Source organism: Mercenaria mercenaria, chromosome 5 (assembly GCF_021730395.1).
Source record: "Mercenaria mercenaria strain notata chromosome 5, MADL_Memer_1, whole genome shotgun sequence".
Classification (NCBI taxonomy): Eukaryota; Metazoa; Mollusca; class Bivalvia; order Venerida; family Veneridae; genus Mercenaria; species Mercenaria mercenaria.
In genome coordinates this window covers 31924807-31952779 of record NC_069365.1, presented here as the reverse complement: position 1 = coordinate 31952779, position 27973 = coordinate 31924807, and the positions used below count along the sequence as shown (strand labels likewise).

General features: G+C 33.9%; 1 protein-coding gene across 2 annotated transcripts in view; it reads right to left on the bottom strand.

Annotated features, from left to right (window-relative positions):
* Window positions 1–27046, bottom strand: part of LOC123556860 (uncharacterized) — a 31246-nt gene extending 4200 nt beyond the window's left edge. Inside the window, exons 1-8 of one of the 2 annotated variants that reach the window (XM_045347910.2) lie at window positions 26861–27046; window positions 25607–26109; window positions 10918–11161; window positions 10251–10367; window positions 9407–9829; window positions 8818–9031; window positions 8012–8177; window positions 1205–1393 (exon numbers count right to left, since the gene is read on the bottom strand). In XM_045347910.2, the coding sequence (XP_045203845.2) occupies window positions 1205–1393; window positions 8012–8177; window positions 8818–9031; window positions 9407–9829; window positions 10251–10367; window positions 10918–11161; window positions 25607–25668 (1415 nt within the window). In that variant the 5' untranslated portion in view covers window positions 25669–26109; window positions 26861–27046. Of the gene's footprint in view, window positions 1–1204; window positions 1394–8011; window positions 8178–8817; window positions 9032–9406; window positions 9830–10250; window positions 10368–10917; window positions 11162–25606; window positions 26110–26652; window positions 26740–26860 lie in introns of those variants that run through there. The other variant, XM_045347911.2, reaches the window with a different exon arrangement.
* Window positions 27047–27973: the final 927 nt, after the last annotated feature.

Here is a 27973-nt window from a genome sequence, read left to right as displayed (position 1 = left end):
TTAACTTCGTAACTCCTAACTAATGTATACCAAAGTCCCCAGTTGACTATAATATGATATGGAGAGTAATGAAGAGAATACTGCAGAGCAGACTATAAATACCAAGAAAAGACCTAGAATCGTTCTAAATGACGAATGGGAAAATATCTAGACCAATTACCAATGCATCTTGGTCATGGCGTTACAGAATTATTTATTTCTATCGCGGATCTCAGATCCAACATGAAATTTTTCCATGGAATTTTAGTTTAGTCACCAAAGAAATGTTTATGTTTGTATTTCGTCGAAACATAACTTGACCGCCTCTCGTAATACAATGAAATGACTAAACTGTTTAAAACCCAGATGTTCAAAATGTTTACAGCTGTTTAAGTGAACGGTCGAATAATATTTAAGGTTATATTTCGACATTTTCGAGGACACAGTAAAACAAATCTATGAGTTAAGAGTTAGGTCCATGTTTCGGAGAAAAAAAGTTCGAGCATCATCAAATCATAGAAAGAAAGCATTGTTTTACATGAAAATTTAACAGCATATAAAACATTTATATTATTCTACAAAACCATTGTCAATTTACTCATATACTAAAAAAAATATGTATTGAATTCCGGAAAGGGACAGCATGTGAAGGGGCCACACTTCTGGATAGTTCAGCGCCTTTAAAAACTCACCATTTCTTAAAAAGCTGTTACATGTCTTCGTTTTGATGCATTTGCATCAACGTACAAGTGTTTAAACTTAACATAAATAAGTAAATCATCGTTTTTGACAATTGTTTATATTTATTTCTTTACAAATGGCATTCTTTTTAAAAGGGCGATAACTCCTTTAGAATATTTTAAGTATGCAACTCTATGGGATAGAACAGTAAAATATGAATTGGACAGATGTGAAGATGCTCTTCGTTTACTAAAAAAATTCTGTTGTTTTGTGATATACTGCTAATTTAACCTGAAGGATTGTTAACACTAAATGCTTTGACAATGAAATCAAAATATCATACAAGTGTTTATTCCCAACACTGTAATATTTGATAAAAAACTTAAACGGCGGTCAGTCTAACAGCCGGTTAAATTTTTCAGTGTCGACAGAGGACAATAAACAACTGCTTTAGTTGCAAAACCCTAATCTATGTAACATGGAAACTAAAAGCTCGTACTTAATTTGCTATGAAGTTCCATTGCAATAGAAAAGTTTTACGCACGTATATGGAGGCTTTATGCCATTAGAATGTTGCACACTCCGAATCTTCATATCATCTTTGCATTGTTGACAACAGGAGACATCCGGGCACTCACATCGAGACGTTGCATTGTTCTTGTTGCTCTTTTTCTTCACGATATCTTTCTTCTTTTTGCCACACAGTACACAGTCAATTTCTGTCAACTCACGTCTGTAACAATTAAGTAGCTATCGATAAGATCAACTGCTCCAATAGAACAGAAAAAAATACGCATGGCAATAGACAACACGTGTTTTATCACTGTGCATAGGTATATTTTTAAAGGACTTTAAAACTTGTAATGTAAACGCTATAACGAACACGTTTTCATAACACCATGTGAGCAGAAATGTTAAACATATTCATATGGTGTTCATATTTTTACCCTGCAAATTTATATTGATCGAATTGTTTTTAATATTATTTGAGATTTCTTTCAGGGTACATAGAACGTATAAAGTCTTTGCTAACGTTTTAGTTGTTCTTAAATTTTATTTTTTTTTATCATAAATTAACTACAATAATCTGTAACAGGCTTTATTTTACTCATGGCCTTTATCAAATATACACTTTGTAATATACACAACCATGACAATGGTGGCAACAAATATCAAATTGTCCAGCCCTTTGCATTTGGTTACTATGCTTTCCTTTTTTATTGTACCATGATGAGACAGGCGGAGGACTCAATCACAGTAAGCTCTTAAATCCCCAGCAAGGGCCGGGACGGTGTCCCTTGTCCTGCTTTGTCGTGCCTTTAATTGTGTTTCTGTTCGTGCTCTTTGTTCTGCAAAAGTCATTGAGTACATACTTTTGCGGTTTTATTCAGCTTTTATTTATGTATCTTTACATAAGCCTGTTTATGTTTACAATGTGTTTCTGTAGATTATGTAAATCATTTAATTGAAGGAGAATATAACTTTTTTCTATGACAGGGCTGAAGAGTAAAGGTAACCGTTTGAAGACAGTACTCTGCTTTTTTTGTATGTGTAAGTCTGTTTATTACTTCCATGTCGCTGTTACAGAAATGTATTGAATTTGTTTAATTTATGTGAACATGTACCTAGCCGCACCGTACGTGCGTACATTTAGCCATATTTTCATACAGAGTCTGTGTATGTATGCATTCTTTGTATCTTACTTTTACTTGTGGATTTTTCCCATGTCTTTATCAATAAAAACTTTATTGTTTCGTAGATTTGCGACTGTCATGGTGTTATTATTATCTCGGATGTATTTTACGTTCTCTTTTAGGGTTACTAATGATTAATGGTACTACTAAATCTTTACTCTCGTTATCTAGTGTCCCTGTGTCGCGACTTGTCTTATTATCGTCGATTCCATCTCGTGTAATTTACTTGTTTATATAGATTTAACCAGAGACAAATGTAATTATCTCTTACACATAATCTTTTTTGTACGAGAAACATCAAAGAAAAAGAACAAAAAAGCACACACTAAAGTTGTCAACGCCTGAAAACCGTAAAAATGAACAGACTTGTAAATTTTATAACGGCGGGTTCATTTTATTTCGTTCTAATTAGCAATTACAATGGTAACATCGCGTAATAAAACAGGTGATAAGATCAGTAATTGAAACTCTACCCTAACAGAAACAAAACGGACAGAGACATTGTCTATTTATTATTTATGCACACATAAACCATAGTAGTAAATACCTATTACGGATTATCTAAGAAAGTTCTCTCTAATGTTCCGTTTATAGAATGTGACAGTTTTCATCATGAGCGTTTTTTTAACATTCTGCAATTTTTAAACATGCCTCTTTTTAGACTCCTATTTCAGCCGTAAATAAATTAACTTGTTTTTACTTGTTTGTTACTCTAAATAGGGATCATAAGAGCCTACGAGGTAGTAATAACATTATCTGAGATATTTTTAATTTCTGACGGAAATACACTGTATATTTATGCTCTTCAGTGAATATTGATATTATCATGAAATAAATTGATTTTATGTTTCAAGAGTGAAAATTCCTTTTTATTTTTCACTCAGGCTAGCGCGACAATTAGATCACTCAAGGGAGAGTTGGACCTCCCGTGAAATATAAAGCAAAAAAATAAAAAGGGTGGCTTCTGGTGACTTTTCTAACCAAAACTATGCCTTTTCAGTTTAGAACAAAGTATTCACAAACGGCTCGGAATGTAATGGAAGGTCTATATAAGTTGATGAACGTTGCTGTCAGAATAATTTGTATATTTGCTATATTGATAACGTAACACATACGCACAGATAGTGCTTGACTCCCTTTTCATTGCTATAATTATTGCTGAATTGCTGTAAATAATAGGATTTAAGTCATTTATGGACGATTTGGGTTAATTACAGTGTTCGCTGGATCCCAGCATCACACATTATATTATAGACCATAGTAAAAGGGAACCAGCTATTTGTTAGAGCAAGTACTCGTTGTAAAATACTATGTTCAAATTGAACCAATCAGAAACAAGTTCTTTAAATAGCACCAATCAAAGCTCACGTCTGCTGAGGTATAAATAGGTAGATGGATGACAGAGAGATCATTCTGTATCCAGCGATCGAAGAAGACACATCGAGGATTCAACTAATAATTTATTCCAGTACCTTGATGAGGAAGTTATTGCAACTACACTGTCAGGGCGGATAAATTATTAAAAAGAAAACGTTTGAAGTTCATAGACTTAAGAAGAATTGCAGAATTTCAACAAGGTTTCGATCTATAGGGCCAGCGCATAGGGGTAGTTGAATGCTATAGACGATAGCAAATATAGGCTGAGCATCGAAAAGCTGACAGAGACCCAGAGTTTGGTAATCTACTGAGATAGTAGGAGAGTTCCAGCTTATAGACGGTTCAGTGCTATTGGCGAAGTACAGCCAAGGCATCGGGGATATACCTATATGGTAGTTGAATACTATGAGTGATAGCATATCGGCGCTGAGCATCCAGGAGTCAGGGCAATCTTATTGAGTTGCAGCTTTAATTAAGAGAACATAGGCTGAGCATCTATGCGATAGGACTCGTACGTTGCTGTTCAAAGACATTGTCGGAAGGGAACTTCGACACAGAGACCAGTCAAGTATAGTATCTCCAGCCTATAGGAGTTTAAGCTGCTGATTTTGAGTTGAAAGTTGATAGGTGAAACATTGAATGATTTTTGCCTCATCCCTGAAATTATCTAGCTCATAATTGGAATCATTGGTACACGAATAATTTAGGCAAGGTAGCCAGAGGAAAATTTTATATACGAGATATTCGGTCTCACCAGCTACACGTTTTAACAAAAGACATTCTACATCGTTTGACAGCTAGTCTAAGACCTAGTCACCTTAGTGATTGGACCCATTTCATTGTTCAAGATATTAAAGGCGTAGGCACTTCCTTGGGTCATATAGCACGTATCCTGACAGTTACAAATCTGGGTCGAGGAAAGAGGTGGGGGCTGGCATTTTGGAAAGACTTGGACTAGGCTGTCTATTTATTCAGGACGAAATTTGTTTTTCACAAATTAACTAATTTTTCTGACGCCAAAGATCACAATTGTATTGACACGACTGTATAAATTTTCACTGGAGTTAAAAATATTTTAAATAAAAACCAGGAACAGTATTTTTATCGGAAGGCGAATTATAGTTTAACGTGGACGGGATGTTGACTGTTAAAATGACGAAAAGAACGATATCTTGACATTTATTTAGATTTATTCCCGGAAAGCAATTAGTTATTTTTGTAGCAAGCTATCGATCGTAAATATAAGAATTGGATGCTATTTTTGTGCGTTCATATGGGTATGAACCACACTGGAAGGCTTCTTGCTAATCATGAATTTGAAATAAGTCCCAATGTGGTTTATACCCGTATAAAACAACATTCAATTGTTAAATAAAGTACACATGTGTGCATACGTGTTACAGCGGAATATATACAAATCACCTTGCAGTAAATACACTAAAATCCATAGGAACTGATCAGACTGCTGAAGACAATCTTTGACCTATGCACAATTTTAAAACGACAAAATGATGAAGCTATTTCAAAAGATTCTTATTTCATTCTTCAAGTAAATTTACGGTAAATTCTCTTTTAAATTTTGCAGTTAAAAAAAATGTTGTAAACATTATATTGATTTCTAGACCAAGGTAATTACTAAAAGTTATCATATTGTTTTCCATTTGTTGCATATTTGTAGTATCACAATCGTCCTTGCCATGAACATTGATTTTTCAAAACTTACAATTTCCAAAAAATGTATCTCTACATTCTTGGAAACAATCGATTAGATAATGATACAGACACAAAGGTCTTGCGACAGATGTTTAGGCTGAAATATAAAATCTAAATTCACGAAAAAAAAAACGATAATAAAGGAAATAAACAGACGACATTAGTAATTAAATATTTGCTGGTTATTAGTATTTATTACATATGTGTATCCTAGGTTTAAAGAAATCGAGGGTAGGATGTATAATTATTACGTGTGTTAAATAGTTTTGTTATGATGCATTTTTTCGGCAATAAGTTTTGGGAAATGGGTGTCAATGAATTGCATTGACTTTCTAAGTTCATCTGGAGCAATTTTCATCAGATTGCAAGAAAGTTACTTAATTTGGTGTAGGGAAAAGAAGCGACATACTTTGATTCCAAAATCTAAACCAAACGCAATGTTGGGAGGGGTTATACACAATTTAGATCACACTGAATGTACTATATGTACTAACAAATACCTAAATTCTAATCATATCAACAACATCAGTTTAATAATAAGAAAATAAAGCTTCAAGGATTGGTAAATTAATCCTCGTACTTTTTTCTCATAAACTAGATAATGGAACACTGGAGTAGAAATTTAATAGACGGAACAGTAATGTCTAATTTGACAACAGAATTTTACGTTCTTGACAGTGTAAGCAGGATTACGCGATAAACGCCACATCACGAGGTAATTTGGAATGCCACTAGTGATAACAACTTCGGAGAAATTTGTTACATTTTCATAATTAGAGAAACTACGTTCTTCCTGAATGTTAATATAGATTTAGAAGATATACTCGGTGTCATTATCATTTATACCGATAAAACTGATATATTTCTTTCTCGCAAGTTCAGCTGTATCTATATCTTTTTCGGCAATAAGTTTTGGGAAATGGGTGTCAATGAATTGCATTGACTTTCTAAGTTCATCTAGAGCAATTTTCATCAGATTGCAAGAAAGTTACTTAATTTGGTGTAGGAAAAAGAAGCGACATACTTTGATTCCAAAATCTAAACCAAACGCAAAGTTGGGAGGGGTTGTAGGTGAAATCAAGGCAAGTGATTATACACAATTTAGATCTCACTAAAGGTACTTTATGTACTAACAAATACCTAAATTCTAATCATATCAACAACATCAGTTTAATAATAAGAAAATAAAGCTTCAAGGATTGGTAAATTAATCCTCGTACTTTTTTCTCATAAACTAGATAATGGAACACTGGAGTAGAAATTTAATAGACGGAACAGTTATGTCTAATTTGGCAACAGAATTTTACGTTCTTGACAGTGTAAGCAGGATTACGCGATAAACGCCACATCACGAGGTAATTTGGAATGCCACTAGTGATAACAACTTCGGAGAAATTTGTTACATTTTCATAATTAGAGAAACTACGTTCTTCCTGAATGTTAATATAGATTTAGAAGATATACTCGGTGTCATTATCATTTATACCGATAAAACTGATATATTTCTTTCTCGCAAGTTCAGCTGTATCTATATCTTTTTCGGCAATAAGTTTTGGGAAATGGGTGTCAATGAATTGCATTGACTTTCTAAGTTCATCTAGAGCAATTTTCATCAGATTGCAAGAAAGTTACTTAATTTGGTGTAGGAAAAAGAAGCGACATACTTTGATTCCAAAATCTAAACCAAACGCAAAGTTGGGAGGGGTTGTAGGTGAAATCAAGGCAAGTGATTATACACAATTTAGATCTCACTAAAGGTACTTTATGTACTAACAAATACCTAAATTCTAATCATATCAACAATATCTGTTTAATAATAAGAAAATAAAGCTCATAAACTAGATAATGGAACACTGGAGTAGAAATTTATTAGATGAAACAGTTATGTCTGAACTTGACAATAGGTATTTACGTTCTTGACAGTGTTAGCAGGATTACGCGATAAACACCAAATCACGAGATAATTTGGAATGCCACTAGAGATAACAACTTCGGAGAAATTTGTTACATTTTCATAATTAGAGAAACTGCGTTCTTCCTGAATGTTAATATAGATTTAGAAGATATACTCGGTGTCATTATCATTTATACGGATTAAACTGATATATTTCCTTTCTCGCAAGTTCAGCTGTATCTATATCTTTTTCGGTCATAACACGTTGGCGTTCCGACGTTAAACAAAGGCCACAGTATAACAGCAGAGTATAGAGAGAAATGTAGTAAGTAAGAGGCAAATGAGGCTACATGAAATACCTACATTGTCCCCGCATACTTGACTCGGATGCTATCTGTTAAAAGATTTGAACTTAAGACACAAAAAACGGATGTCGTTACGAAAAGAATAAATCGGAACTGTACAACGCTTCATATAAATAATATGTCATCTGTATGGACAAGTACATTTTTATGTAACAGAGCAACTTCCCGCCGCCTGCATGAATGGGTACAGATATAGTTGGTATCAACATTACGCTACGTGAATGGACAAATGTATGTTTGATGTATATCATAGAACAAAATTACTTATTGAATGTTTTATATGTTATGTAACAACATTACGTTTATACCTGAATGGACGAATGTATGTTTGATATATATCATAAACGATAATTGATGACATTGCCATGACCTCTCCTGACCCTGTCGACATCAATGCCATTGCTCCCATGGTCAACACAAGAATACCACCGGCACTTCCCAAAACAGTTTCTGCGATTAAAGGTGTAACCAGGCCTGTGTAAAATACAGGTAAGCTTCGGAAATGGAGTAAAGTAGAACAGACCATATTAGAAATGTACAGTAAAACTGAATGTACTAATACTCTAAGATAAAATGTGAGCAAAGATAACAGTAGTTGTTTCACAGTTCGTTTAAACGTGATACCGGTCAAAACAGGTTTTGGCCCTTTCGCTGTATTACGATTTCCGCAATTTACCCTTAAAATACATTTCCCCACAAAGACGGTTTTACCTCTGATGAATAGACTTAGTCAAATCGAGTCTGATATCGTCATGCTTTGTTGCATTCTGTGTTCCAAAATAATCTTCTTACATACATTTTAAGTAGTGCTTAAGTATCATGTGGTACCCGTAAAATTTTGTTATATTTTCTGGTCTTTGGTATCAATTAGTTCATTTAATTCTTCGGGATGCTGATTCCACTTAAGCCGGTGCTAGAGGTGTTAGGGAGGTTGAGTATTTTGTTTCCTACCGTGAGCAGTTTCGTTTTAACTGTCTGCAATTAATTTGCTTGACTGCATCATGTGCTTCAAAAATAATATACTTAAAAATTTACATTATCATACAAATTTTCAATATCATTCCTAAGCAGTTTCAGTTAAGTTTTATCTATTTATTTTCTTTACAAAGTTTACCTTCGTCTATTTGTGCATTTGTAAGCAGGTTTGTCTTATTTTCCGAGCTGAGTGCAAGGTAAGCCAGTCCAGTGGTTGTTGCCATTGTGGACGGTATCGCGAACCATATGAGCCCGCCAAGCAGGAAACCGTACACACCTTGGGTTGGCTTGGCAGCAATACGGCTTTGCCATGAGGCTTGATCGCAGTACGTCACCGCTGATGATACAAATACCTACAAGTGTAACTAATTGATTAAAAGAAAGAACTTCTATGAATTTGTTTGTAATATTATGTATAATATGGAGATCTACAGTCTAATCACACTTATCAAAAGATTTGTAATAACACAATTAAAGCTCAAATATAGTTTTAAAATAGGTTAAGCTTTATCCCGGTTTTGGCAGCTTTAGCGTGTTAACGTTACCGGCCCAGAGCTTACGCCCATGGAACATTCTATACCGTTAATATGAGGAAACCGTTCCATTTATAATGACGTTTCTCATTCAGTGAACCAAGAACTCTACCACAATAACGTTTTCTAGTTCAATGATTAAATTTTCAGTTAACATTCTAAAAGTGTAAAATATAATATGCGTCTCTAACTGACCTCGATAACTCCAAAGAGAAAGGCGACGCCTGATCGGAAGGTCAGATAACTGTGTTCGTAATTTTCCTCCGGACCTTTGATGCAAGTGATCGCGTTGTACATCTTTTCCACATTACCAATGGCGGCATAGTCTTCGTCTGTATTGTGCCAAATTTTCACAACGAAAACAATAAGCAAAACAAACACAAGGCAGGCATTGAAGTATGACACATAAAAAGTAGTACCAAGACCTCCAATCAAGGAGTATGAGCCGAACAATACAGCCATTGTAAGAAGGGTAAATTCATCTGAGGCATCCTTGGTCAGCGACTGGATGGTTGCTCTGCCAGCTAGAAGTATTCCAATTGTAATGACCAGGTTGGTTACTAAGGCAAAGCAGCAGAAAACTATATGTGCATTACGACCAAACCTGGCATGTATCACCTGAAAATGGCAACCAATTGATACACAATAATTCATAAATTCTATAATGAACAGGTGAAACAATAAGATAAACCCACGATGTTGTTTGCATGACTACGCGCATATGATCGCTGAATTTCCAAACACAAAATTAACATGAATAAGTAATAATCTTGTGACACTCCAGTTTTCCTTATCCTTATCACGTTAGAAATGATGCATTCCACACAAAGACCTGTGTACAGCTATTATATTTGTGTCATTTTTATGAAAAGGGACTGACGAAAACTGCCTTTAAAACGTATTGCAAGGGAAGACCTTCTTAGGGAACACCTCCTTGCGATGGACTTGATGGCACATACTTGTATCTGGTTCAAGCTCTGGCTTTACAACGATTAACAATAGTTATCCAATGAAATTTCACAACACATTAACCAATTACCTGTAAGTAGGTTTTAGCACCCGGTGCTCTTGTTTTGAACTGGACGGAGAAGATTGGAAAAATAAAAATATTAAAGATGATACCCACTGCATACCAAAATGGTCCCGCAATGCCGTTCTGAAAGTTATAATGCACAGTTGTAAGTACGTGTAGTTTTGGCCAGTACTTTGCTGGCATTAGAAAAAGCACCAAAATGCATTTTTTCCCAAGTTATATCCTGCATACTAAAAATGTACTGCTGTTTTTTTGTATTTATCATTATAGATATTTCTACAATTTTTAGAACCTCAAAGAACTCTCTGTTACCTGATATGTTTTTACAATACTGTAAAATCATTAAATTTCGTGGGCATGAAATTTCGTGGTTTTGGTCAAATTGGCAATTTCTTTGGGTTAAGAATTCGTGGATTTCAACTTTTGAACATAAAATGAATGGGAATTTTACTTGTTCGTTGGGATTAAATTTCGTGGATTTACTCAACCACGAAATCCACGGAAATAAGTCCCCCACGAATATTAATGATTTCACAGTATCAAATAATGGATACCATTTTTAACACTTTTTATCTCCATAATTATTATGGAAAATTGTATACCCTAAACATTTGTTATGTAATTTTGTTATCTTGTTATCTTCTTCTAGTAGAAGACCGATGGAAAATCATACCTTAGCTGTGAGTGTAGCACTGTGCAGAATATCCCCTGGCCATATAAGTTGGGAAGCAACAGTCACCGCCGTCAAACTAAGAGATACATTCCCGCCGGCGTCAAAGGTTGTGTCCAAATTGTGTTCGTCGTGAAAAATATGCTTCCTCACCGCATTATGTACCAATGCTAGAATGATTGAGAACCCACCAAACCCGAGAATCATCAACAGGGCAGACTCATACCGCTCCAGCACTGGCTCAACACTGAAATAGTATATGGAACTTGTAATAGAGTTAAGTATTGGCTCGTACAGTTTGACGTTTCATTAAATAGATTTCATTTATAAACAAATATCTTCGCATCGGAACATAGCGATTGGCAGTGAGGTTCGGTACGCACAATCAACAAGTTAGGCTGAGCAGTGTGTGGTTATTGCCACCAACCATTCCAAGCCGTTGCTCCACTGTTACTTTATTAGTTTGTAAGGTCCAACATCTTTGAACATGTAATTTTACGTGCATACCTACCTGCATACACTGCTGTATGGTTTAGGTTGGTGCTGGCTTTTCCTATTGACTTTTATCTTGTAATTGCTAAATTTATAACGTCGATCAGACAATAAATGAAAAGGTATTTATTTACTATCTAAAATCGTCAAAATTCATTTTTATTAGTTAGCTAGATCTATATATGATATTTTATTTTGCTTTGTTTTACGGAACCTCTGCTGCGTATATACACTATGTGTCCTGTATGATAAATGTTTTGCATTCATTCAGTATTTTAGATATTATGTATACTTAGCAGCTTCATTGGGGAGTTTGATTTCATTTTGAACGCTTATACATCTATTTTATTTAAAAGCCCGGGCTGTACGCAACAGTCTTGTATATGAAATGAAACTTTATAACATGTAGAATGTGAAAATACACTTTATTTTCAAAACAAACAACATCCTTTTTTAGGAATGAACTGTTATTTTCATGGTTGTCAAATTCTAAATAAAGAATTTCAAATATGATGTTTAAAGGTAATTTTAATGTTAATTCTACGACCAGCAAATAACCTACATATATACAAAGCAAAATCTATCTCGGGTTATTCTGCAATAACCCATGAGCGTGCCTACGGCCTTCGTGATATATTCTTACGCATAAGAACTCAAAACACGGGTTATTCTACGATAAACCACATTTGGGAATTTATTATTTCTTAATCAACAATACCCAATCTTTTTTTTTCTTAAAATGAACATATTTTATTATTTTATGTTAAAACAGTAAATATTGGGGAATCAGATATAATAATACTGCTTTATCATACACTTTTTTTCTGCTAGACAGGTGTAACTTTGATAAGACTACATCAAAGGCTAAAATGCTATATTTCATTTTAAATTGGGTGGAATTCTCTTTCAAATGGTTATTAATTTAAATAGCTCAAGTAATTATTAAACAATAATTTATAATTTCATGATCAAAAATATTAAATGCTCTAGATAGCAATCGATGCAGAATATTATAGCAGAAAATTGTGTAGATATACTTGCAATATACTCTTTAGATCTATCGTTTTACGATTTATTAGGTATTGGTTAAGTCAATAAGGTTTCTTAATCCATGTGTAATTTTCAAAAAAAAAATAGAATTTAAGATTATATACGTAACATTCAAGTTATATTATTTGATTTGTCTTTCTACTTAAAGTTCCTGAGAATCCATTTTCCTTAAAACTCGTTCGTAAGTGGTATACGAAACATCACTATATTCTGGTTAATTTCGAACAGAACGTGTGCATGGCCTCTCTGCTCATTTCAAATGACGGTAAAATTAAAAGCCTTATACAAATTACATATACAATTATTATACTTAGTATTTTACTGAACGGTGATTTGTCGGACTCATTTGCACTTTTATCTAATATTTATGAAAAACGTTTGCGTGCACATGCATTTTGTTTAAGTACATGTTTTCAGAACAGTAGGGCTAGCGAAGATAGCAAATGACCTCAGACGTAATTAGGTAAAATGGAAATAGTTTTGAGGGTAAGAAATGGACTAAGATAGCTAAGAAAACAATCTATTTCAAGTAATATATCTGGCATCAATATATGTAACAGGAATTCTGTGTCAATGTTTTTCATTCAAAAATGGTATTTTATACTTACGGAGATTTTAGTTCAAGGAACTCTATCATAGAACATTTTTGCAGAGTTACATTAATATGAACATACACGTCGTGATTTTAGCGAGATTTTTTCTGAGTTGTTCAAACTACGGAAATCTAAGTAAAATCATACCTGTAACATATATTTGGAAATCAGTATTGCTTAAACGAAAAGGACGAATACAGATATGGTCACTGTCGGTATTTATCCATATAAAATCATGTGGCATATTAGCAATATCAGTACGGATATGATACTTTTCGTATTCATCTGGTAGAAAATCTTACTCTTCAACATACTGATGACTGACATAGTCTGAAAACCTGTTGCCTAATCAAACCGCCGCACCATCTAAACACAGTTGTCTAATACAGGCATTGTGGAGTATGTTGCAACTTTGTATTAAAACCTCTTTCCTTTGAATTAACAAATACATATTTAATTCAACAGATTTTTTTTTTCAAAGTTATTGCAAAATAGTAGACGTCTGATGTTGTAAGCAGTAGCTCTAACCAGTTAATAAAGTAGCAAAACTGTAGAAAATCAAACATGAATAAATGTAATTAAATGCAAAAGGAGCGGGTGTTCCTACTTGCTGTACTAGAATTTAACTATAATTTAAATAATATAGTTGATGTACTTTTCTATTAAGTAGTGCAGACGAGATTAAAATATCTCTTAGGATAAGGCATGCTAACTTAGTGATTGACTTACATCCATTCTTTTCTTACCTTCACATCTGCATGCATGGATATAAGAAGCGATTATTATAAGAATTTTTACTGGCCTACAGTATATGAACCCGTGAATATAGTAAAGACGCAGTTAATTGGAAATCACTGAAGATGTGATCGTCCCATGATTCTACAATTTCATTCTCTCACTCAAGTATTAATTTTACGAGGGCTATAAACTGTATTCTGCTAAGAAATGTGAATTTAATTGTGGCTATCAGATTGTGTGCCTGGGGATTTCGCGTGAATTTGCCTGATACCGACCCGAAATGCCCTAATATGGTCCTAATGCGGCCCGTCTTGACAGACAGCTGACGGGCTAAGCTCATATTAATCATGCTTAGATATATTGTATTGTCTTTTCAATTAATTATAGTCCGATAACTCACGATCTATAAAAACGTATCTTCCTAAACCTTTCTAGATACGCTAAAACCAATATGGTCAATAAATCTAACGTCAATAAACGCTTACTGGGAATGGCTCTTGAATGTTTTGTTCATTTTTTTAACAAAACTGGGAGAGTTGAAAGGAATGTCAAGGCTATGTTAAGATATTCATGACTAGAGTTTAATCCGACTTTTTTGCTTATATCACTTCAAAGAAAATAATTAATTAGGTTAAGATCTTTTGAAACTCTAGTGAGTTTCGATGTTACAGAAATCCAGTTTAATTAGGCCATATATTTCGCCAATAAAAATGCAGTTAAATAGATAATTTCCTGCCTATTGCTTATAAATTCTTCAATTGTTCAGAACTCAGTTTGAACTGCGTATTTAAAGGACATTTGTATATTGCTTAAGAAATGGCAGCAAGGTTTGATAAAGGCATTTAAAAAAGACAGTTCATAGTCATCTTTGAGGAAAATTTGTGTCTGAAATATTTCAGTGTGTTTACACGAAAAAGGCAAACGATGTTGTTTATGACATTCAACAACGAACAAATTACAACAGATTATGGAAAGACAAAATTGTCTTACATTTGTTTGCCAATTCTATGAATGCAGCGATAAAATGCCACATTTGCCTATCATGTCCCCATTGGTTTTAATTCTACAGACAATTAAAACCAACGAGGACTGTACTGTCGTCATTTATTACAAATGTTTGATACATTTTGAATTTATCAATATCTATTATTTTTAAATAATCAGGACACACTATTATTTACCACATAATAAATAATAATTTCCGCAGCTACACTAATTTGCAGCTTCAACTTTTTTTTTTGGGACTTAACGTCGCACCGACACATGATAGGTCATATGGCGACTTTCCAGCTTTAATGGTGGAGGAAGACCCCGGGTGCCCCTCCGTGCATTATTTCATCACGAGCGGGCACCTGGGTAGAACCACCGACCTTCCGTAAGCCAGCTGGATGGCTTCCTCACATGAAGAATTCAACGCCCCGAGTGAGGCTCGAACCCACATAGATGAGGGGCAAGTGATTTGCAGCTTCAACTGCTTCAACGGATAGATAAGTCGTGGTGTACGGTTTTAAAGTTTTTATTTAACGTTTGAATAACTGAAAGCAGACAACATGCCGGCATTGGTGGAAAAAGAAGCATCCAAGAGTAATGTTTTGGAATATGTAGATCTTATGATGCCAGTCTCTGAATTCGCGTTGTCATATCCGGTGGAAGTAAAAAGCTGTTACATATTTCTGAATCAAAAAATGGCGTTTTGAATTGAAACAAATAATCTAATGTATTGCCATTGCTTGGTTTGGGGCATGCGTACCCGGTTATCAGCTTCTTTGTTTTGGTAGTAATATAGACAAGAAAAACATTAGAATGAGAGGTACTTATCCAGTGGGAAAACTCGACGTTCCAGTAATGCAAGCTGAATTTTTGGACTATTTGTTGACCTCGTATATCAAACAAAAACACAGACACCATTCTCTTTTATGATTCAATTTAAGTAAAGCTTTTTGAAAATCTGTTAGTTTTTTATAATATAGTCATTAAGGTGTTTTCATATTGGCTTTGTCAGTTGGCATTAATCTGTCGTATTGGCCGTCAGTAAGTACGACATTTCCTGGCTAGGGTTAGGTTAATGTTCCCGTTCTTGGATCAGAAGTGACTCAGTCTTCCTATCTCCGATTGGGACATTTTCTTATGCAGCCTTTAAGACCTTGTTTTAAAGTTTATTTATTGATTTGTGCAGTTTTGAGCCAATGAACTCTGAATTTCTCCGCAACTTTGTTCTCTAAGGTTTTAGGGAACTTTCTAACTTGACTTGTATCTGCCTTTACGTCGACAGACTGACTTCTTCGTCTTGTTCGTTTTGTTCTATGTGTATGTGTGTATATGCTTCTTCTGCTGTGGTATGGGGAGGTTGCGCTGTTTGAATGTGGTTTTCCATATTGAGTATTTCTTTCTCACCCCCCCCCCCCCCACCCCCTCTCCCCCAGTACCCGCTTTCTTTAACCCATCCATAATATATACATTTCATAAAATCAAAGTGTAATTGTTGATTGAAACCTGAACTAACCCGTCTCATATATCTTTCCACTACAGTTTCTATATATGGCGGGCCTACACGGCGATGCATGGCCCTGGGCGTACATGGCGATGCGTGGCCCTGTGCGTACATGGCGATACGTGGCCCTGGGCGTACATGGCGATGCGTGGCCCTGGGACTACATGGCGATGCGTAGTCCTGGCTGTGATTGCTTTGCTCTATGCTTCCAGCAAATTTACCCTTGATTTTTAATTTTCGAACGTTATGTAAAATGTATAGCTGTCTGGAAAGTTATTAACGTAGAGCTTCAAAGCAATCCTTAAATTAAAAGTTCACTGATTATACAATTAATGTGTCACAAGGGGGCATACATGCTGCAAAATTAATATGTAAAAATAAAACATACGATTTTAGATTCCATGAAAAATGACAACATTTCGTCGCATCAGCGCCAAAAGTTAACTAACTGCCATACCTTAAGATACAGTTAACCACTGTTTACCCCGTGGTGACGACGTGTCATATAGTTGTGGTTCTATAAGTTTTTACTGTTTGCATTGTTCTCGGTGCTTCCGAGGGATCTACTTTCCAGATTTTTTTTAAAATTTATTAACCTAAACTTTGATTTCCCCAATATCCGACCCTTAGCCCCCCCCCCCCTCCCCCCTTCTGTATTTTGCATATAATTAAAATGTACTTGTTGGATTGTTGGAGCAACCCGTCTACAATATTTTTCCGTTACAGTATTTTTTGTTGTGGGCCTACCTTGCAATGCATGGCTCTATGGCTGTGTTTTGGGTGTTCTGTGCTTCCGGGAAATCTACCCATACTTTTATCTTTTAGAGCAAGAATTAATAATTTCGAACGCAGTATTGGCTCTCAATATTAAAGCACTTATGCTTGATAGTTAAGCATTTCTTATGCGGCATTTGAATTTGGCAATATATTGACGTTAAAAGTATTATAGCCTTAGGGCCGAGATTTAAGTGAAAATGTCAATTTAATTTCAGATACAATAAAGATGTCGTAAATATATTTTTAAGCAGCCATGTCAGCTTCAACAGCTCATGTGCTATCTAAGCTTCATGACAACAAGAGCAAAAACGTTGTGGACGATTAAATTATTGGCTGCGCTTCAACCAAAAATACCAGTGTAAACAATTTTATCATTTGCTTAAATTAATGATCATATGTCAAATATTTTTCATTTAATATGATAAGTGTAAAATATGAAAACATAAACGAAATTGGTCGCATTTTGCGATGAGAAGCTATTGAATTACCAAAGCAAATCAAATAAATACAAGATGAAAATCAAGACGTTGCATCCAAAATTGTTTAAATGCTTGGTCGAGGCGGAAAATTGATAGTTTAAATTCAAATCAAGACAAAAATAATTTGATAACCCCGTTAGAGAATCTACGGATGTGAACAAAGATAGTACATGTTTAACTACAACTATTATTTAGTTTATAATTGGAAACATTCATTTCAATAGATTGCGGAAACAAACCTAAAGAAATAAAACTGCAATATTACTGTCGACTGTGTAGAAGGAAGTAAGTTATTGTGAAATAGATACGACAAAAATAATTTTAAAAGTAGTTCCTTTAATATAAAGTAACATAATTTTATAGGATAATATAAGTTCACTACATTATTAGCATGACACGTAACCTTAAGCTCCCGTATTCGTGTAAAAGACTACTTTTATATACAAAAGTGTTATAGGGATATTATTATAGTTGGAGACGCTCCCTAATTCTTGTAGATAAACCTATAAGATGATTTTAGTAGCACAGAATGCAACCAAGCATGTAATAGCAGACTTGGTTTGTCTGAGTGTGTCCATTACAGGTCCCGCACAACCTCCAGCACCGGCCTAACCGGAATTCTGTTAAAGAACATTGAATGGAGCACATCATCCCATTAATTATAACAAAACCCAAGTTGCTTTAAGCGTAACATTTTTCTTATCTTGCTGGTGACACTTTTAACGCCGATCAAATTTGAATTAGTTCCCTTCTTAAGAAACAAAAAAAATTACACATTTAATCAAATTGCACTGCCTTTATGTGTTGATAGTATAAGTTTGTTGATACATATTTTCTAAACTACCCTTCAGTATCCAGCAGGTTATATGATTAAAAAGTACTCATGACGTTGTTTGTCTTATTAGAAATCTATTTTTATGCCCCCACATTTATTTAGGGATATATAGCGTTGCTGCAGTCCGTAAGTCTGTACGTCCGTCCCGAAAACTTGTGTATCCAAATCTTCTCACCCTATAAGCCTGATTTTCCTAAAACTTTCGCAGTTGAACAAGACTGATGTGCAGATCTTTAGTTGCGACTATTTTTACAGCAGTTATGGCCCTTTGATAGTTTTGCTATAAAGAATGTAGAGCAAACTCTTGTGAGTCTAATTCCTCAAACACTGTTGAATGGAAATGCATAAAAGTTTCACAAATGAAGGACCTTGATGCGAAGATGACCTTCAATAATAGACATTTTTCTGTGGATATTTTTCTAGAATTATGTTCCTTTCTTAATTTCAAAAATAGGCCACAGTAAAACAATTTGGTGTGTTCAACTTCTAATACACTTTTTGAAGGAATGGATTCAAAGTTATCTTGACCAGTGTTATTACCCTTTGTTAATTTCACTATATAGAGTATGGTGAGGAAATTTTGTGAGTTCAACTCCTCATAGTCTTTGAGGAAATGGATAAAAGTTGCACCAGATAAAGAACCTTGATATGAAATGTGTCTTCAGTCAGCCAAAATGAAATCTATATCTGCCTATTCTTTAAATACGTAGAAATATTTACATACTGAAAAACGCTGGCAAAGGATAAAATGATATCATATAGTCAATTATAAGCCTTTGTTATATTCCTTTCATAGGACATTTTTAAAGGCATCTTCCATGTCGAGCTCCTCACACACCATACAGTTTGCTTCAAACTTTTAGTCTAACATCCTTCATGTGAAGGTGGTCTGTGTTACTAAAACTTTGCTAATTAGAGGATGGCGCAATATGTGGGGGGTCTGTGTCGTATGGCCACAATTCTAGTTTATTACAAACTCAGCCGTGCTTCACTTCTTATGTTCCGATTTGTTTTTGTTTTTACTTTTTGTGAATATTACTCTTTGAATTGTTATTGAAGGCAAAATCCGCAATCAAACTTTCAAAAAGAATATTGAATAACAGCTAAAATTCCTTTTCTCATGACGAAAATTTAAAGTAAAGTTCTGTACGTTTATATAAATTATACAGGTATAAACCTTTTAGGAACTATTAGCAAATCATCCAAGAATCGCTAGTGCTATTCACGGATTTGGTAAAGGTTCCAATGTGGCTTATACACGTAAAATCGCACAAAATATGAAAAGCATCATTCCGTTCATACACGCATAAACAGAAAATATCAACAAATGTTTGTTTACTTCAACAATAAATTATTTAGCCAAAACAGGTGAAATTACATTGATAATGTTATTTCATTTAAACATTTGTTGGGAACCTGTTACGAGTGAATACAAATTCACCCCACAAATATCATCTGGACTTAAAACATTACAAACATATGTCACCTTCTTGACAAAACTTGCATTATTTTATTAATCAAAGGGCAGTAGCAGATGAATTGAATATTAAGTACGTAATTATGAACGGAGACAGGTGTTGTCAAATGTCTATTTTCACAACATTTCCAGGTTAGCATTTTTGAGGTAGCAAGGTACACTTAGATGCGAAAATTTTGGGCACGGACGGTCTTACATGTAGCGAGTCACAATATTGCACTTCCCCTATGAGCAAAATTTGGGTGGCTATTTTATAAATTGCGTGCATGTTTTGTGCTTTTAATTAATGGCAAGATCAGGATTCTCATACAAGAATAAAGAAAGTTATCAAAGCGAAAGGTTTACATCATCCATGAAAAATAGCGTGCCAAAATCATCAATTTTGCACCTTTTGAACAGTCTACAATGATTCCGCTGCAAGAACACTGTCCAATTTTATTGCATTTCTTAATTTAATAGTCCTTACGGAATGGGGGCCAATCCAGCTCGTTTTTTCGGAAAATAACGAAAATGTTCCTGAGTATCAATCAACAAGCACAGAACCCTTCCGTGAATTGAATTTTTCCGCGAAATGGTGTCTCATTGATCATACAAAGCTACCAGCAGTTAGTTTTCCAACTGACATCAGAATTTTACATGTATCGGCTGTATAAATTTTCTAAAGAATTAATAATCATTATCTCTCACCTTAATTTACAGACATCCAAAATCACGATGTTCTCTTTATAACAAATATTGACGGGGGCCAAAATTCGAAAGTATACCCTGCTACCTTAAGATTTTTCAGTTAATGAACAAAAGAGGGTTTTACTTGTTCTGAACTTTTATATGTCTTTCGCCAATTCAACCAAATAAAAATGTTTTCAATAGCATGAAAAGAAGTCTGTATGAGATACTCTAAACTTGCCCACCCCTAATGCACAAATTTAGCCAAAATTTACAAATCGTCCCTACGAAACAAAGAACGTACACTACATCCGTTTTTACCATTTTCTGACTTGATTTAACGTATTTTGTCATTAGGAATGATATAAGGGCAATTCTGCACCATTTTGCGAAAATAAAATGTCTCCACCCCTTATTTTCTTATTTCATGGGGTCCCCACCGTCCGACCATCCCCCTGATTGACGAACTGCATAGCTGGTGGGCCAAATATGCGCTGTGTGGGTTAATAATTGACTTTTATGCTTTTATGTGTCCTCACCGTAACATTTTTGAGCTGCTGTGCCGTCAGGTAGCGTTTTAAGCGCCCAGAAAGTTTAGAATTTCGAAGATGAGGTTCTAAACTATTTGAAACCGCACAAATTTAAGAGTTCTTTCAAAATTTAATTTTGGCAGATTTTCCTTAAGGTAGCAAGGTACACTTAGATGCGAAAATTTTGGGCACGGACGGTCTTACATGTAGCGAGTCGCAATATTGCACTTCCCCTATGAGCAAAATTTGGGTGGCTATTTTATAAATTGCGTGCATGTTTTGTGCTTTTAATTAATGGCAAGATCAGGATTCTCATACAAGAATAAAGAAAGTTATCAAAGCGAAAGGTTTACATCATCCATGAAGAATAGCGTGTCAAAATCATCAATTTTGCACCTTTTGAACAGTCTACAATGATCCCGCTGCAAGAACACTGTCCAATTTTATTGCATTTCTTAATTTAATAGTCCTTACGGAATGGGGGCCAATCCAGCTCGTTTTTTCGGAAAATAACGAAAATGTTCCTGAGTATCAATCAACAAGCACAGAACCCTTCCGTGAATTGAATTTTTCCGCGAAATGGTGTCTCATTGATCATACAAAGCTACCAGCAGTTAGTTTTCCAACTGACATCAGAATTTTACATGTATCGGCTGTATAAATTTTCTAAAGAATTAGTAATCATTATCTCTCACCTTAATTTACAGACATCCAAAATCACGATGTTCTGTTTATAACAAATATTGACGGGGGCCAAAATTTGAAAGTGTACCCTGCTACCTTGTGCGAATACAAATACAAACAGGATGCATATATCAATTAATTAAAAGATAATAACTCTGGTAATATTGCAAATATTCTTACTGCATTTGCTAGAAACAATCCTCAAGTTTATACAAATATTAATACATAAAGCCTATACACTACGATCCTATACTCTATGGCAGAGATTTAAGGTCTGAAGATAATCTAGTCTAAATCAACACATGAAATACTGAGTAATTGCCCTTTAGTTAATGAAACTTATGTTGTCCTCTTCGTGGGGATATATATTTAATTGATTTGCTTGTGTTTCTTAATAGTGAAACTAGAATTCTAATATGCTTGTCTCTGTTAAAACACGTTTACGCTAGAATGACGTCACATTAACGTGCGGTGACGTCAAAGTTTTTGTTGCGACCAAGAAAGAGCGCTACTATATTTTATCTACTGTTTTAGATTAAAGGCATGTAACGTTAACGTATGTTTGTTCCCTGTGGCAGTAACTGCAGAATCCCTCGGATAATTTGGTGCTAGATTCCGTTTAACGTCTGAAGGCATTGTGTACGCATAAACTAACCACTATTTTTCAGGTTATTAACTAATACACAAATGAAATTCTTGTATTTGACATTCTTAAGTCCAGTTATTATACCTTTCAAATGGATTTACATAATTTTATAATGATTTTCGTAAGTATTAATTTGTGCTATTGTTTATAATGTGTTATAGTTTTTAATTCTGTTCTATTTGTTATATTTGAGATTTTTACAAACTTTTGCTAATGGCATAACAAAGCTTTTAATTTCTCGGCTTTAAATCTTGTTACATGAATGTCACACAATGTAAAAAGGAAAGAAGAATAGTCACTTGGGATATAATATTTTATAAAAATATCTAGGTTTCTCGCTATTGCTTAGCTAATTTTGTCACAATAGAGATTCATGTACGGCAATCAATCGTTTCTTTTTCTTTAATACATGAAATTAGATTTGAGTAAATGCGATATCTTCTGTAGTTGAAAACGAAAACTTTGATGACATAAGGTCACGTCTCATCAGACTGGGATTGGTGGAGGGGAGGGGAGGGCGATAGGGGTGGTCAAGGGTCTCCACCTCCCTCTTGATTTTCGGGCCTGCTCTGATCCATATACTTAACCTGGGTCGAGCGGTTAGGGAAAATTGGTTGAAACACATTTTGAATGAAATAAAACTTGTATAAGTTCATAGAAACAGGCTCAGTACCAGCTGGAGTTTTATACAATATTGATTTGATAATTAGCTTGATGTTAGTTGTTTACGTTTCAAACAAACAGTTCTCAGTCATTTGTAAAAACGTGCCAAAACGTCTTAAAAATCAGCATGAAATGCGCAGATCTCTTTAACCATGGGCAAAAAAAAAACAAGCACACGGATCTATACATTTGAATTCAGCATGTTATATGCCATATGTTTATTTACAAATGTAAGAAGTTTCATTAAAACGTTCGAGAAAATATTATCAAAATTGTCACTTTCCCATGAAACATTTGCGAGGTCATTCTTTTTCGAACCAGTTTTGCAAAAAAAAAAAAATCTTTTTTATTTACCTAATTTTCTAAGTATATTTTAAAGTTTTGAAAATCGGCGTTTGATCAAGTTCTACATTGTAGAAAAAGTTTTGACCTGAACGTGCAGAATTACCATTAGGAAGCATCCCATTATCTCTATGAATGGTTTTAATGCAATGTTCTGTAACTGAAATACAACTAGACGAAAATAAAGCAGCTAAAACTGTGCGTAATTTACATAGATAGTTTCGTTGGTCAGATTGTTATTATATTTAATGACGGATTAAGCAAGATACGTAATTTAGTACAATAACGATATAAATGACTCTTAAATTTTTTTCGCAGCGTGAAAAAAAAAAGCTGCGAGTTCTCTCTGCTTAGCATTAAAAGTATGAAATGAAGTATGAACACAGGTTCATTTCAGCTTTTGAGATAAAGCAAATGAGTTAAACATAATTATGATGGATTGGGTGAGATGTTTGCGAATTAACTTCCTAAAGGCAAAATACTTTAAATCTTTGGTTTCAGTCGCAAGACTTAAAAAAACGCTAGTGAATCTTGCAAAACAGGATAAAGGAGTCCAATGTTAGTAAAATATAAGTATCTAAATTAACAAGGGATACTATTGATCATAGAAATATGACAGGAAGGACTGTTTGTAATATTAGTATATTTACATTACGTCTAACCCATTTTATTTTTTTCACACTTTTAATATTATCATTTTATTTTATATAAAAATCTGAATAATGAAAAAAATGACATTCTTTTTTGGAGAGAAAGTAATGAACACAACCGATTGATTAAATGGTCTGATCTTACTACATATGAATTTTACTTTGTTGATCCAGTTGTAGTCACAATAGAAATTTACTGGGAACCAACTTCGTGTTTTACAATCGTCTTTCTTTACCTTGTATTCAATTAACATGTACTGATTTAATGGTAAAATTATGAATATTTTGATAGATAATTTCCTGTAAATTGATAAAACAATTTGTATGAGTTTTTATATAAATAGACCATACCTTATTTCATATTCCATTAACATATTTTATGTTTATCAATTTATATATAACTTGCTGCATTTATACGTTTACGTCGGTCACAGGAAATACAAAATATGCTATGAACAACTAGGAAAGTCTGAATTATACAGATAAAATTCTAAAATGATGCAGTAAATACATCGTGGATACATTCGGAGTGTTCATAAACATAAATATAACTTAAAAATTACAAAACGTTTATAAGCCTTTCATTCCCTAGTATCGATTTGTAGAATCCCTGTAGTGAAATATTTCTAAAATCATGCGTTAAAGTGACAGAAAGGGAAAATTTTCATTCACTCCTTTTGATGTTTCAATAGTCGCAGTATCCAAACGGCAATTATAACCTAATTGTTACCAAAGACATAAACTGATTGTTTGGAATTGTCACCTAAACTATCCTATACTCTAGAAATATTATAACACTGTCATTTGCACACATAACTGGTCATCAAATACATTTGCTGAAGCGTCCAGTTATTTTTCTCACGACTGTGTGTCTTTTATAAATTAAGCACAGAGCCTCATACGCTTTCAACTCAAGGCTAATTACACTTCATTTGAATAAGCGACAATCATGAGGGAGATATGAGTTCCATTGTGAGAATCTAATAGTCTATGTATCTGCTCTTCCTTGTCGTTGACAAAAGACTTGGCTGTTAGAACTTTTGTACTTCCAATCATTTGTTTTGTGAGAAACTATGCATCTTCTGAAAACTCCTTCGGGACTGTGTCTTCATTGTGAGAGTATTTCATAGTGATATTGAAACTGAGTGTGATTTGAGAAGTTTTGTGTAATGTAAAAACGATGATCTTGATAATTTCTCATCCGTTTAAAAAGGTCAACCGTGACTTTTGTCTCATTTTGTCGTGTTTTTTTTTCTTTCTCAAATACTACATCTTGATTCATTATTGTAAAAGAATACATATTAACTAATCAATAGCAATTAAAATATTAAACATTCTTTAAATCAACAAATGTTGTACTAGGAATGTTTTAAACGAAAATCTTATTTTTGTTAATGAGTTTCCTTGATATGTTTGCGATTTAAATTTGAAAAATATAAAAGAAACTAAATTACTAAATGTACTGCCTAACAATTCCGCCGTTAAAACAATTATTTTAAACAGAAAAAAAAACCCACTAAATTAGCAGATAATACTCCTAAACTATTATATAGTATAAATGTATATCAATACCGCTTACCCTGAATTTCCAATGGGGGTTGCCAAATCAAACGGACACTCTAACGTTGCGTTGCCATCCATTTTGGATATCCCTTGATGTAACTTATTATATATGTCCTTTTGTACAATTAAACCACTGTCTAGCCATGAAAACTTTACTTTAAAACTAGTGTTATTTACAGATTTAAAGTCAGTTTCTTTGTAACACTACATCGTCTAAATGAAACATCACCAAATCTTTTGTCCTTTAAATGTTACAAATCTTACGTGCACAATTTAAACCATATGCTCAAACGAATATGAGTTTTATTCCCATTTTCAGATAACTGTATGTTTATCTTAAATCTAAACAAATAAAACCAGCTGGAGAATGTTCAGCAGCAATGGAACACTATAGATATATTACAGCGTTACTTTTCACAGTTCACATTGTTATAGACCATTACAGCTTGCCGTTGTTTACAAATACTTGCATAGCAACATTTCTTACATGGTGGTATCTAGCTGGTTCGAGTCCCCTTCCTGTAATATAAAAGGAGAAAGAGAATATAAATAAAGCCGCCCAGAAACACGTGGTGAATGATTCGTCTAGAAACGCGTGGTTAATCAATTGCCTTTTTATCTATGAAATTTGTATCATGAACATTTTGTTGCTTATACTTACGTATTAGATAAAGAAGGCTAATTTTCGAAGTAAATTTATCAAGACTTATTATGTTTTCTGAATGCAAAACATATTTTTCTTTATATTTGCGGATGAGTATTTATCGTAGACAGTTTTTAAGGAAATAAGGTTCTAAAATTTACGTTGTAAAGATGAAAAGATGTCGCATTAATTAAAATAATTAAACTACATATAATAATCTTATATACTTTACTATTTAATAAGTTTTGATACATTTTCAAATCAATATTTTTTTTAAATTCCGACACAAGAGTACGATTTTCATTACTTTCAGTTTTTCCTTAATAAAATTCAAAAAATATTATTTTTAATTTTCTCTCGTATTTCTGTAAGTTGTCTAATTGGACTTAACACGATAAACATTTCTTTTTGGAAATTACTATTTGCAATAATCCATTTTGTAAGTAATTAACTGCGAATGGATGTCTGGTTAACAGATTATTTCCTTTTATTTACAGTTTTCATTACTATTTCGCGTTAGGACAATAAAAAAAAAGCTAGTACATGTCGAAAACTGATACACCACTAATCTCGGCATCTTCTTGGATCTGCCAAACTTTATCTACATATGTCAATCAATGCCTTTACCTCAAAGTTTTCCCAGAATATGGTTATCTCCAGTATAAATAAATTTTCAAAATTACACGCAACATTTCAAATTCCTTCGCACGAGTTGTTAACTTGACCCCGTACCTCACCCGTGTCTGCAAACGTTCTACTGAAGTAAGCAACTGCTAATCCTAACGCTGTGTGTGTAGCCTTGTTACCGAGAAAGTGCGTTCTTACCTGAGTGTACTGATTGGAAAATGCTTGGAAAATGCTTGGGAGTCCGTTGAAGAGCGGAAGAATCCAATAATTAATGAGGCTGTCATCCTGGAATCTGTAGAGGTTTAATCTTTCTCATTCTATGTCATTGTAAGAAGGTACTATTGTTTCAGGCTTGCAGATAAATGTCTGAATCCATTTGATTACTTTGCAAATGTCGTTAAATGAAATTCTAAATAAATTAAAACACAATGATTGAGTAAAGCAATATGAAATTCCCTGAAAAGTGATCAAAAACATAATCACGGTATAAATCTGAGTAAAGAACAAATGGGTATAATACCAGCTGCTTCCAATATTAATTATAGAAAACTACTTTTTTCCAGTACAATAATTACTTTCACCTAATTACCTGTTAGATAAAGCCCAGCTTGGATACTATATCGCTTTCAGTCTTGTAAGCACCTTCATTTAGCATTAGAGCTAGAGTACTTAGGGCCGTTACTGTGACAAGTATACATCTAATGATCTTACGTAGATCAGATTAAGCTATGTTATTTCTGTCGGCTAAAGAAACACACAACATGAAATTTAAGAAAAATAGGACATTTGTATGCGTAATATACTTGAAATGTGAGTCTGGTAGCTATGATTTTCCGAGGGTTGGTAACAATGGCTGCACGGATACATTACGTACAATAACAACACTAAATTTTTGCGAAAACTGTTTTTCTTTTTTTATCAGAGATCTAGTCTCATACTAAAAACTTAAGCAGCTGCACTTAAACGTTACCCCTAACTGATTACCCGCATTAAACCCCGTAGGATTAACATTTGTCAAACTAGTTTTTAACAGATATGAATGTCATATCATATCAGCTCAAATACCAGTTTGACAAGATTTTTTCATGGGCATATTAAATGTAATGACAAGTA